The sequence below is a fragment of the Periophthalmus magnuspinnatus genome, chromosome 4, assembly GCF_009829125.3.
Source record: "Periophthalmus magnuspinnatus isolate fPerMag1 chromosome 4, fPerMag1.2.pri, whole genome shotgun sequence".
Taxonomy (NCBI): domain Eukaryota; kingdom Metazoa; phylum Chordata; class Actinopteri; order Gobiiformes; family Gobiidae; genus Periophthalmus; species Periophthalmus magnuspinnatus.
The window spans coordinates 15434826-15448684 of NC_047129.1; the positions used below are offsets into that span (position 1 = coordinate 15434826).

Sequence of the window (13859 nt, forward strand, 5' to 3'; positions counted from 1 at the left end):
ATACCATACTGTGGAACATTTCATGGAAGGCTACCACATCTCCATAGAGACAAGTTGATGTCGGACCAGATAGGTGTTTTTTTAATGCTTTTTTAATAGCTTTTTTATACTATTTGAATTAATTGCACAACCATCTAAGTTAAAACAATAAACAAATTCTAAATGCAAGGAGGCAGATTTTTCAAGATCTTTTTAAAAGTTACCCAAAGCTCCCATTGCATCCCTGAGCAGGAGACTACACCTCATCAGTATAAAATTCAGCCAGCAACTGTTTCACTATGGTACCTCAAAGCAAACAAAAAGATTTCGCCTTTTCGCTTTGCCAATGAACTTTAGTCCTCCCTCTAATCCTAAACCCCTCACACATTTCTCTGTACTATTTCAGGTTGACGACCAGATGAAGCTGCTGCAGAACTGCTGGAGTGAACTGCTCATCTTGGACCACGTGTTCCGGCAGGTCGTACACGCCAAGGAGGGCTCCATCCTCTTGGTCACCGGGCAACAGGTAGGCCACTAAAACCCATATTTACCCACGCCTGTTCTCCTGTGGCTCTTAGCAGCTCCCAATCAATCCTAAACTCTTTCCTTTAAGCATTATTGATGACACCAGCCACGCAGGAGGTCCCCTTATTCATTAAATATAGATCAGGCTTATAGAAACTTGCGCTGGTGAGACAAAGCAACGTGTTGTTTAAGAAAGTTTTCAATTGATTGCGTGGAATAAAGTCAAAAGGCAGTTTGCATTTAAGCTTACAGGTAGGAATCAACAGAACAAAAATATTGCAAAAATGCCTTGCACCGATGGCGTGGCTGTCAGTCAGATGAGGAGTTATAAATTATTGATTGAATGCTGCGCCAAAACACGCCCGGCAAAGTGTTATACAACAACACATATTGGCATAAATATTGTACAAGACGTGTGGTTGGAATATCAGAATTAGAGCAAGGTCGAAGATAGATTGTGGTAATATTTTGGATTAAGTCAGAAAAGTGAGAGAATATACAAGGAAGGATGGATTTGGTGAGGCGTGGTGGGTTTAAGGACTAGGAGGGGGTGAGGGAGGGAGGGGGGAGGAGTCAGGGGAGGCGGTTTCGTTTGCATACTTTGTCTAATGAACAGCTGGTGCAGTGTGCAAATGCGTATGTGTGTATATGTGTGTCTGTGTGTGTGAGGGAGTCCGCGAAACAGTTCATTATCTCCCATTATTTTCTGCCTGGCCAGGGGTGACAGGTAACGGTAACACTGGGGAGTTTATGAACAAGGTATTCTGCATCACCCCAAGCAAGATAAAATATGCTTCAGTGAGAGATTTTAAAATACATATCGGGTATGTTTAAGTAATTGATAGGTGACTGAAGCAACTTTTGACACATTTTAAAGGGGATGTGTGCGCAAAATGGAAGTCAAATTTGGAGGGAGAAAAAAGAGACATAGACACAGAACCATATCTGTGTATAGGTAATTCAATAGAGATTTTGGTAACACTTGAGTTTAGGGTCCATATATTAGTCTGCTATGCTAGTTAGTGGTTGTTTACGTGCTTATGAATGTGTATCACCTTTATATTGTTATGTAAAATACTAAAGAATTGTTTTAATAGGACAAAAATGGCTAATGACAGAATACTTATAATATGCGGCCATGAAACAAAACAACTTAATAAATACATAGTAGTACTTTTTTTTTTTTTTTCACACGTAATATTAATATTATTTTTAAATTGCTAAAACCCTTTAACATATTTGGAGTCATTTTTCTCTTTACTGTGTTATCTTATCTTCATTCATTCTTGCTTCACGTTGCTCTATGCGCATCGCTATGCAAATCCCATGTAGAGAGATGACCATGAGCGCGGCTTGGACGATATCTCAAACTTTACGCTGTCACATGATCAAACATTAGCCGCCTATCATCTGCTACATGCGAAATGCGAAAATGACAAAAGGCGTGTTGAAAGTGTTGAATCATTAAGCAAGGTCTCTGATGTTCTTGTGGCTCGAAATCGTGATATTTTGACGCCACTCGACTTGAGAAAAACATGAAATTCAAATCATGCAAAAACATTTCAGTCAATGCTCTCTCTCAAAAGCACAAAGCCGCCCTCACTCCAAATCTGGCCTACCACATCAGTCACTGTATTCATAATCACGTATTTACTCTCTATGCCTCCCCGGGACGTATTATAAACCAGTATTGATTGATTGATACACAGGTCACTGAGGTTAGTGCTAAGTCTGCTAGTAAAGTCACATTACAGCTCTTTTTTCCAGCCTCTTTTTACTTAAGGCTTGGAAGCAATAACCCAAGGCATCACCATCAAGAGTCCAATCCTTCAATGAAGTTATTTCATGCACAGTTGATTTTATGTAAATTGATTGACACCTGAGAAGAAAGGGTGGGGGTGGTGGGGGCGCTGGTGTCTGCGTCTCATTGTGCCATAACTCTACTGCTGTCTGCAAAGTGGGAATAGGGAGGGGTCAAAACAGGGCTGTGTTAGAGCGGAGAGGGGTGACAGTCAGGAGTGGGAATATGTGCTAACGTCTCAAGATCAATGTACAGCAAAAGGAAAAGATCATCAAAAAGAGCAATCAAAATTACATTTATTTACAGTAGTGTCGATCTACAGCCAGAATTGAGCAAGCAACTTTGAACAATGGCCTAAACAAAAAAACAAACAAAAAAAAACCCCAGAAAAGTTAAAATGGCTTAAATTTGGTCGTGCAAAGTTTAATAATTAGTTTTTCATATTTTTATTTTAAGTGTAATATGCTTGTTCTGTTAGCACTCTATAGCTCAATGAATTATGTTTCCGAGCAATTTTGTCTGATAGAAGATAACCGTTTTACCCAGAGTTCAGTTTTTTCAGACTATCTTCAAAAAAACTAAAACATGTACTTTACTCTGTTCATTCACTTTGCTTAGCTTAGTACTATAAAGTTTACACATCCTTAAACGCATTGCCCTCTACACAGTAATCAAATTCTAAATCCACACGTCTTTTTAATTGCAAATTTGAGCACGCCGGGGCTGCCTCTCTCCCCGAGCTTTAGCAGCCGCACGCGCCAGCATCCGCCTTCCCCCCGAAACCCCAACCACAGTCAATTATGGTAATGAATTGTCAATAAATATAAAAATTTAATATTGTCCTGCTTACTGTGAGTGGCAGGTAAGGACTTGCCTCCCAGACAAATGTGCTGCTGCAGCAGTTAAGAGGAGCACCTGGAGTGTGTGACTGTGTAGGGGTGGGGGTGTGTGTGTGGGTGCATGTGTGTGACTGTGTGTGTGTTGTGTGTGTGCATATGTGTGTGACCATGTCTGTGTGTGTGACCGTGTCTGTGTGTGTGCGTATGTGTATGTGTGTTGTGCATTTGTCTGTCTATAGCCGTCAGTCTGTTTGAAAAGGTACAATAGGGTTTAGTTTTTACTGATTTTCTCAGTCGCTTCTTTCTCCTGAGGTTTGCTGAAGTTATGCTGTATATATTTATTTGTTTTATTTATCTTTATTTATACAGGGAAACCCAATTGTTTTTCATAGGTGCCCTGTTCAAAATACCATACAAACCAAGTATTTAAGTCCATATGTTATACGCTGCGTATGATGTAAACCTGCTTCTAGACCTGACACCAATTTATTCATGTTTGGAACTGGCAAAAAACAACAACAAAAAAACACTGAAAACAATTATTGATGAGGGTATATTTCACAGCAAAACAGTATGAACAGGTTTAGTATTGTGCTAGTAATAGTTCTGAAACAGGGCTTCAGAGTATCCTTTGTTACCATGTTTTTAATACTACACTGTGGTAAAATCACAGTGGGAGACTCCAGATAACATTTGAATACTGTGTTTAGGCTGGTTAAAGTCATTCACAAGTCCTCCTGTGTTTCCAGGTGGACTATGCAGTGATCGCGTCCCAAGCAGGAGCTACCCTCAACAACCTGCTGAGCCACGCCCAGGAGCTGGTCAGCAAACTGCGCTCGCTACAGCTGGACCAGCGGGAGTTTGTCTGCCTCAAGTTCCTCGTCCTCTTCAGTCTGGGTCAGTCTGCTCCCAGTACGCCCTCTGTTATTACTCATAGAGTCCACCACAACAGGAAAAACACATGGAAAAAATGTCTGAACACTTTTACATGAGTGACGTTATAGAACTACATTATGTCCTGACAAGGTTTTAGTTCAATATAAGGATTATTAAAGGTCTTATATTACGCAAAACTGACTCTTGTGAGCTTTAAACCATGTTATAATGTTGTTACTGCCTCAAAAAACATACCTGGAGTTGTGTTTTGTTTCATTCACACATGTTTGAGTAAACCTTTATTATTAGTCTTTCTACATCTCCAAAGCTCAAAATGCTCTGTTACACCTTGTAATGTCATGAAGTGGTAGTGTTAAAGTTAACAGCTCCTTTTACCTTTAGTTCTGTAGAGATTGGCAGCTCCGGGGGTGAAATTATCCAAATGATTCTAGTGAAGGTGTGTGGAGTTTAAAAACACAGTGGAGAACTTCCTGTATTACATTATTATGACATTACAAGGTGGAATAGAGTGTTTTCTATTTGTGAGAAGCCTAAATATGCAAGGGTTGTGTCTCAAACATGTGTGAATGAAAGAAAACACAACTCCAGGTTTGTGATGACGAAACGACATTAAAACATAGACCAGAAAATAGCATAATATGGCCCCTTTAAAAAATAAATAAATAAAAAGGGATATAATAGTGATAATGTAAAACTAGCCATAATGTTGCAAAAACGGCACGTCACTATTCTCTATATAAGGCACAGACAAACTGCACCAGCCTCTTCAGAATCATCTTCCCTGAACAGCCAGTATTTGATGCCTCCAACTAAGCCTATAGTGCACAAAACCATGCGGCTATGTAAGATATAAGTTATTCAAAGAAGATTTTTTCACTCTCCCTCAAGCCTCAGAGGCCAGGAACGGAGGGAGCTAGAGGAGGGAAGAAGGAAGGAAAAGGAGGCAGACGAGGAGATGGGAAAAGGAAGGAGTGGACGAGGGTGGGAACTGGCTGTGTAGGCTGCAGTGGAGCACATTGAGCCTGATAGGGGAGGAGGGGGAGATTTGGAAGGACGGGTTCAAATGAAGGGACGAAGGGAAGGGGAGAAGACCATTTCGGATCTCTCAGCTCCTTTGCTCTCTCTAAGCCGAGGTCAGACCCTACCAAGAGACTCCCGCCCCTGTCTCGCTCCTAACTAGTGTGCGGCAAGGGCCCTCCGAGGGTTAGCTTAGCATTTGAAGGGATGCTCACTTGACATAGCCCGCTGTGGCAGCTACAGCAACCCTGGCATACATTTCACATTACTTCCTCTCACCTGTTAATCCACCAGGGCTTGACTCTCCCTCTCCTAAACATACAGCTAATGATCTGAACATAAAGATCAGGCAGAATTATTATAAAAGTAAAACAGCTTGCATGCATACGTGTTTGTTTATGAGGAGCTGGCCTTACGTGGCGGGGTGTAGAATTGGGCGCAGGGTTTAAATAATTTGACAGAAACATCATCCATAATGAAACGCTCACCTGAGGGATGTGTATCGCCCCCGGCAGTGCCTGTTCTCCAGCACGGCCCGACACTCCCACCAAAGCAGCCCCCACAAGCAGACGCCGGCGAGCAGGCTGTAAGGGATCAGAGGGGGATACGGCGGCTGTGATTAGATGTGATTAATATGAGTGCAATAGAGATGCGAGTGGGTTCTAGTGCTGAGATGTGTTACCTGTAGTTTATTTATGTATTTAATGGATTAATTGACGTGCCTACAGTGCGAGTCCATGACTGAACCTACTTCACATCCCACTGGACTCATACGGGACATCGGATATATAGAGTAGTTCAGAGTTCATTGAAAAGCTATAAAAACTTATTTCAAAGATGTGTTTAAAGTGTACTGTGAAACCTTTCTGGTGGTGTGTACACTACCTGCTAGTCTCCGTAGCGATGTTATTGCTTTGCTTGAATGTTCCGCATTACGACATTAGACACAACAACTATGTGCAGTCTTAATTTTGGATGTATTTTTTTGTCAAGTTAAGTCAGTACTCCGTTACTGTAAGCGGAGTCACCTCTCCTCAGATGACCTGTAACCCGGGAGACGCTACACCTGCATGTCTCTAAGAAGTTGGATACATTTAATGTGATACTGTGGAACATTACAGGCAAAGCAGTATCCATGGAGACAAGCAATCTGTCTAAAATTACTGTAATGACTTACTTATAATTACATCCTAGTATAAGGACATTGTAAACATGTAAATATGAATTGTATATTATTTTTCATGCCTTAACGTTACTTACACAACTTCATATTTATATATGACAGCCTATTATAAACAGAGAACTCTAATAGGTAAATGACTCTAGCACGGTTTTATAGACTTGACTCTTGCACCGTCTTCAATCCAATGTCCATTCCTTAGCTTGTGTTGATTTTTCACTATATTTCACCCTTCACCTGGACCCTCCTCTCTCCATCCCTCATTCTCCCACTGTCTGTAAATGGACAATCAGTCACCCAGCCCTGTTGTGCTGGCCTCTTAGATAAGGCAGCTGTCGATAACACAGGGATAGACATGTCACTCCAGTTGAGGGGCTGCACCTGGTCCATCTGGCCTGTTCTAACCATTAAATACCTCTTTTTCATTTTTATGTCTGTGATTTTCTTGCGTTTTTCTTCACCTTTCATTGATTTGTCCCACAGCGTTCTTGTAGATTCTTGTCTTTTGTTGAATTGTGAGTGTGCAATAGTGTAATGGACTACAGTGGCATCTGTTGAAAAGAGAAGCGGAGACTGAACGGAGCGTGGGTCAGAGTTCAGTTAAAGATGGGTGGTAGTTGTTTTCTGTTGTCAGGGAGCTGTTAATGGGGCTTTGATTTCCTTTAAAAGGCTTAGAGACCTGAGAGAAGCAGCGACAGGCGGCCATATTTATAGTCAGGTGACAGGGGAGTGCGGAGGTAAGGACGGGGTCACAAGTTCAAATTCACACTATAGGAAGAAAAGCATAAGCTGTGAAAGTGAGCTTTTATTCAGTATGAATTAAAAGTAAACTGGAAAAGGTCTTATTTTAGAATCTTTGGAAAATGTGGTAAACATTTTTAAATGAAGATATCCGAGTCAACTATAAGGAAAACAATTATTAATCAGTTTTATATAGTGCATTTGAAGTCACTGACTTTCCCATAAACATATTCTATGGTGGAAGCCACAGCTGCCCTGGGACTGAATGACAAAAACATGGCTACCAATCTGTACCATGCATTATTCAACCATTATAAGTAATAATAAGTTTATTGGGATATTTGATTAATGATAAATGACATTATGTTCAAACAAACAAACAAACAAACAAACGATAATCAACAGATACATGAAGGCAATTTTATTTATTTATTTTTTCATTTCCAGTCATAAATATAGATTTAACATTTTTAAAAATCCAAAAAGGAGTGGGGAGAATACCATTCTAGCAGCAATCATGCTTCTGCCAGGCTCTTACAACAATAAATCACTTTACTCCACACACGAAATAACTATATTTTCAGAATGTTATAGCGTGCATTCATGATGACAGTTCATTCTTCTACATACTTATAATCATTTCTTTATATCTTTGTTTAAACAGTCTCATATTTAGGCATTTTTTGAGGTCTTCACTCATATAGTTCCAGATTCTGACCCCACAAACTGAAATACAAAAGCTTTTCTTTGTTCTACAGACTCTAGCCATTTTAAAGAGATGCAGTCCCCTTAAATTATAAATGCACTCATATGTCACACACACTTAAACTATGCGCATGGATTTTCTTATATACAAAAATAGATTAATCAGTCCATGTAGTCACTTTAACTATGTTTCAAAACTAACGTACTTGTTTAGGTGAGATGCTATATTGGGGTTGACATTGTGGTACTTGTAACCTCCACAGTTGACATGGGAGACACAGCAGACACAGCAGTATGGCCCATGTGGTGACAGGAGGTCAGGGAATGGTTTAGCCTCACTCTACCGCTCTCACAAGCTCACGTGTAATTGGCTGAGACAGGCGCTGCCAGTCCTCGTCAGCTCAGAGCACAACCAGAGAGGCAGCCAGGCCAGCCATAGTGGTAAATGCTCCCAGCGGACACGACACTTTTTGGGGGAGAACTGTAGTAATGCCTCCAATTTGAAGTCTTTGTACCTGCTAAAGCAACAGAGAGTGGTTTAGTCATTCAATCCCACTTCAGTTAAAACCAGCACACTAAATTATCCGGGTCTTCATCTTCCCACCATTTTGTACTCAACCCTTGTCCCTATTACCACTCATACTTGATATATAGGCAATTTACATCTTTTTCATGTGTGCTTATAGAGCCTAGTTTTTGCTACTTTTGAGTTTTTTGAAACATTTTACTATGTTGGTGGTTCACATTCTGTAACATCTGTATCGAGACAATATTGTTACACAAATTGAAACAGGGATTCTTCAAATTCACAATGATTAAAAAGCCCATTTGCTCCACTATTCATCGTCTTGTCCTGATAAACCCTCTAGAATAGCGTAATTTCATGCACAACCAGGCGTCCCCCAGCCTCCTAACACAAGCGCACGTGATCAACCTTGATAATCAAAGACTCTTTTTTCCCCCCTTACTTCATTCTTTCACGTAACTTCCATCATAAATTCCTGTGCACAATGTGAGAGAGCAGGCACGTATTCCCAGACAGGTACGTTCTAATTAAGCGCTGGCGAAAGCTGCTCAGATCAATGCCCTGATCCCTGGCCGCTGAGCTAATTCATGCACGGCGCTCCCGTACTTCCACCCATAAAGCCAGGGAAATATTAATTTCCTCAAATGAAGCGCATCATTTGGAATCTGAATGGGGATTGATTAAACAGAGGAGGCAGCGACGGGTCGATATTTAGCACCCAGAGAGACCGGTGTGCGGGCGGGATCACAAAGCATATAACTAGCACAAAGTCAATACGGCATTATTAACGGCAACAAAAGAAAGTTGATCTTAATTATGTTGTATGCATTCCAAACACCAAACAGACCAAGACAAAAGACAGAACAAACACACTGAGTAAATAAATGCATCTACATCTACATTACCTACATCTGTAGGTAGGTAAGTAACTCTTACTTACTACAATACCATTATCATAGTACACCAACTGAACATGAGCATACCAATTAAACTAGTTTGCTTACACTAAAAGCAAATTAACATTGAATATCATAGCTAAACAACTTGTTAATGTTGTTTACCAATCTCTGACACAATGTACACATACTGAATTGATTAGTAATTGCTATATGTAAAATGTGTTGTGGTCCAACATGGTTATGGTCCCATTTTTCCAAGGCAGCCATGTTGTTCAGGAAAATAAAAATCCAGTTCTAGTTTATACTTTTATTTATTTATATTTTTGCTCATTATAGTCCCTTTCTAAACTTGTAAGCCTTAAGTGCAGTTGGACCACCTCTGGTACTTCTGTACATCAGTGCTTTAAGTCAAGGGAAGTGCTCTGCAAACATGCACTGATTGAAAAGTATGGGAATCTAGGTAGCCTTTTATATATAGTCGCCATCTTTGTTTTTGAAATAAATAACTCCAGTCTCTGCAGTGGTTCAATTTTTGCTTTTAAGTGTCTCTGCTCTCATGAAGTAGGTGCAGAAATGAGAGCCATAATACTTTATACAATACTATCTATTTCCTTCCATTCTTATCCTCAGAAATCCTACACTGGACGACGTCTGTCCTATGAATTCGATGTAATGAGTGTACCCAAAAAGCTTTCAGACTTTATCAAACTAATAAAAGCCCAGAATCTCTATGTCGTGGAAATTCAGCCCACTGTTGTCATTAGCCACGGAAAGACTTGAATTATTATGGCTTTTTGGTGACCGTTGACCCTATAATATATCCTTATGTCTCACCTCAGATTCCCTGTAATTTCCTGATGGATTACAACATACACGTAGGTTATCTCCAAAGTACCCCTTCAATTGACTACAAGGGTTATAGTTGGTGTTATCACGTTCACACATGGATTTATATGGCAATTGTGTCGACACTGCTCTCTATCTTGTTTAAAGTATAGAACCAGTTATCGCACAGTAAAGGGGCATCTTAAGGGTTTATGTTTGTATTCGACTTGACACTGATACATTTACATCGGTTACGCTGACTGTTGATTTATTTCCCTAATTCTATTTCACCTTTATATATTTTTTTTCTTTTAGATTGACAACCATAACCAAATCTCTTCCTATTTTAAGGTAACTACAGAAATCACCTGTGTCCTATTTACATATTGATTTAACATCAGATGCCCTTCCCTTTGTGACCCAGTTTGGACAGCGTTGTTAGGGGCATGTTGCATTAACTTCATACTAAAAATGTATTACCCACAGGCCCGTTGACAGAAAATTGGGGGCCCGGAGCAAGAAATCTCACATGATCCCCAACTGTAATGTAAATAAATAGGAAGAGGGTCCAATGCTGGGCCCCTAAGACCCTGGAGCCCAGAACAACAGACCCTTTTGTCCCACCCCTCGACTCCCCTGATTACCCATGCTAGATTTAAGGACATGTTAGGATCAGTTTTTTAAGACAAACAGACTACCTACATATATCTGTGCTTGGGACTAGCTTTAGAAATGCCCCTGTAAATTATTTTTGACCTAAAAAAAATAAATAAATAAAAAATACAGTATACCACCGTTCTCTTATCCTATGTTTCTCTTTTGTCCCATGTGGGGTGATTTAAGATGGGCGAGCTATAGATGCAGGGGAAAACTGCAGCCCTCCTCTCCACCTTTCTCTCCCCCTCTCATTCTCTCCCCTGGCCTTATTACAGCCTGTCAGTTTATTATAAAACATTAGGAAAGCAGAGGGACACTTGCAGTTACTGTCCTATCGATCGGCCAGGATAGATTCTGTGATTTAGAACAAGCCTCTGCCCGTGCCATCTCCTGTATGTTTCTGGTCTCCTATTAAAGCACTGGCCTTTTGCTTCAGCTATTGATGTCTCAACATTAACAGTTACAAGCCGCTACAGAAAATCAATTCTCAACTTTTATTACCGACTGCATAACATAAGAGCTGGTACTTAGCAGCATAAAGAGGCGTGGATGGTACTTCCTGCACATCAGGTGTTTACTTACACCTGCAATTGATTTGGTCAAGTCTATGGGGACTGAAATGGGCAACGTGAGTCAAGTCCACTACTGTATATCTTTCTACTAAGTGTTGTCAGTTGCTTTTTAGCGCTCAAAAGTTGCCTTATGCCTTCTTTTGAATGAGAGCTTGGTTAGTGCCTCGTGAAAGAGTTTTAATATTGAAGGAATATCAAATACACAGTGTGGAAAAAGAAGCTACACATTTGTACTCAAGTAAAAGTAGTTATATGGCTAAATATGTAAGTATAGCTGTCAAATTTGTAATAGCAAAAAGTACATATGAAAAATACTACTCAGAGTACTAGCTGCTTGTTACTTTTTAACTAAATTTTAAGAACATTAAAAGCTGATTGGTCACTCCTCAGAAAATAAGTTCTGGCCAATCAGAGCAGGTGATGCAGTGCTGTTGTGTTTGTAGGTAGAGAAATACATTTTACTCAGTTAGTACAAGTACAAATATTTCCCAAAAAATCTATTACAGTAACTTGACTATTTGTAATTAGTTACTTTCCACCTGCAAATACATGGACTAGGTAAATGTTATCCAGCTAACACAACAATCGATAAGCCTAGCTACCAGCGCTGACCGTCCATCACCTGCATCAGTTTGGATGTGTGCGCGGGTGAGAGACAGTCTAAACCCTGGCTGCATGGATCTGAGGTGCTGAGGCCTCTCAAACATTTATGAGGGGCTACCGAGCAGTGCTACGGCAGCCCTTCTGGGACAAACAGCCCTCGGTTCTGCACTCTCCGTCCCGATCAATGGAGCTCAAGTTCATTACACACTTTTCAACCCGACGACGGAGTTGACCCCCCCCTCCCCTTTCACGGGCCAGCCGCAGCAGCCCAGTGCTCGTACTTGTTTACTGTACGTGACTGCGTGGACCAGGAGGGGTGAGGAGGAGGGAGGAGGAGTGGGGTTGCCGCATTAGTCTGTGTGTGTGTGTGTGCGTGCCAGACCTGCTCCCAATGGCCAGAGCTTGAGGTTATCATTATGTACAGATTGGTCCACTGCAATGCTAATGCTAATACATTCTCAGTGGCCACAGCTCAGGTCCCAGCGCTGGGCTAGCAAGGTAGCTACTCCTCTCCAATTAGCGGCTCAGGGATGTGTGTTTGGGGTGGGGAGGACAGGCCTGGGCTGCTCGGGACCCTGCGGAGAACAGGCTCACATTAGTCGAGGAAAACAGGCTCGGAGTACAAATTGTGCATATATTGGGATTCTGCCGGTGAAAACTCTACTTGATTTGAATGAATTGCCAACTAGACTATCATCAGTTGCCTGTATGTTTTGTACAACTCTATAACTACTATGTATGGCATCACAACTTGCAAACTTCACTTTCGTATATACCCGAAGATGGATAATAACTTTTTGGGATTGCATAGATTGTCTCGATCTCCGGCAACCAACATGAAGTCTCGATCTCTGGCAATAAACATGAATACCCTGGATGACCCTTGGCTTCCCGCATCCATTGCAGTAAATAGGCCAGAAAACTGGAGAGATAAGGTTCCATGAGAGAAAACGATAGCTCCAAATTCAACACTTGAGCCACTAGATTTGGATTTTCAGGGCCGTTGCAATAGTTGTTACAGATGATGCATTGAAATGGGTAAAACAAAACATTTATGCTCTAAATAACTTGTGCAATGCAGGTTACAAAAACAGTGGCTTGACACATGCAGACTACAGGTCAAAGGTCAGTACCGAGCATTGCAGGTCAAATGTTCAAAAATACAAATGCAATCAGATGAACCCCCAGCATAACACACCCGTCCTGTCAATCATTGGTGGAGTTGTAAAGTGTGAATGACGAGCTTTTCTATCGGTTTAACCATGTGTCAGTGAGGGTGCTACAGGATCTTTATCACGATGGCCCATTTATGGTAGTGTTTCAAATTGGATAATTATTTACATAGTTCCGTGAAGCGTCATTAACTTGCAAAACTCGTCAATTGATTGTTATTTGAAATGTTTTTGCTGCACCTGGAATGTTTCACAGTATGACATTAAACTGATCTTGTCTTTATTAGCAAGTGTCACCACCAGGGCAAATTACAGGTCAGATCCATGAGGAGGCGAGCCGGCTCACAGTAAGAAGGCTTGTTTTTCAAAGCGTGTAATTAAATAAATATGAGATAGATTTGGTTTAATGCTAAACTGTGGAACATTCCTGGCAAAGCAGTAACATCTAAACGGAGACAAGCAGGTGGTGGACCAGAAAAGTTACATAAAACTTTCAAAATAAAAATAATAAAATAAAAAATATATATACAATAATGTAAAGTGGCCCAATGAGGTTGATCTGGTCTTCCTTTAATTTATTTTAATAGATTCTTTTTTCAGACCAAGGTTTAGTTTGTTTTCATACCTGATAATTTCGACTGCTTAAACCGGGACGTGGGGGCCTTTTTACTCTCACACACCTGGGATACTGGGATAGAAGTCAGGCTGCAGATGGCGCTGTCTTTCTGCCTCCACTGGCAGGAAAACAGTGCCAAAACCTGTTTAAATCAGCTGACCGGACACGTCACAGCAACATCACGTGACCACTCCAAGAAAGATTGTTAGTGAGCAGTCGAAACTGTCAAGTATGAAAACAAGAATCTCAAAAGAAAAAGAAAATATCTGAAGAAAAACATCAATGACAACATCTGGTCAACATCT

The 13859-nt window shown here is 40.8% G+C and overlaps 1 protein-coding gene across 1 annotated transcript in view; it reads left to right on the forward strand.

Moving 5' to 3' along the window:
• nr5a2 (nuclear receptor subfamily 5, group A, member 2) overlaps positions 1-13859 on the forward strand; it is a 69205-nt gene that overhangs the window by 42925 nt on the left and 12421 nt on the right. Inside the window, exons 5-6 of the mRNA XM_033964773.2 lie at positions 386-505; positions 3894-4041. Of these exons, the coding sequence (XP_033820664.1) occupies positions 386-505; positions 3894-4041 (268 nt within the window). The remainder of the gene's footprint in view (positions 1-385; positions 506-3893; positions 4042-13859) is intronic.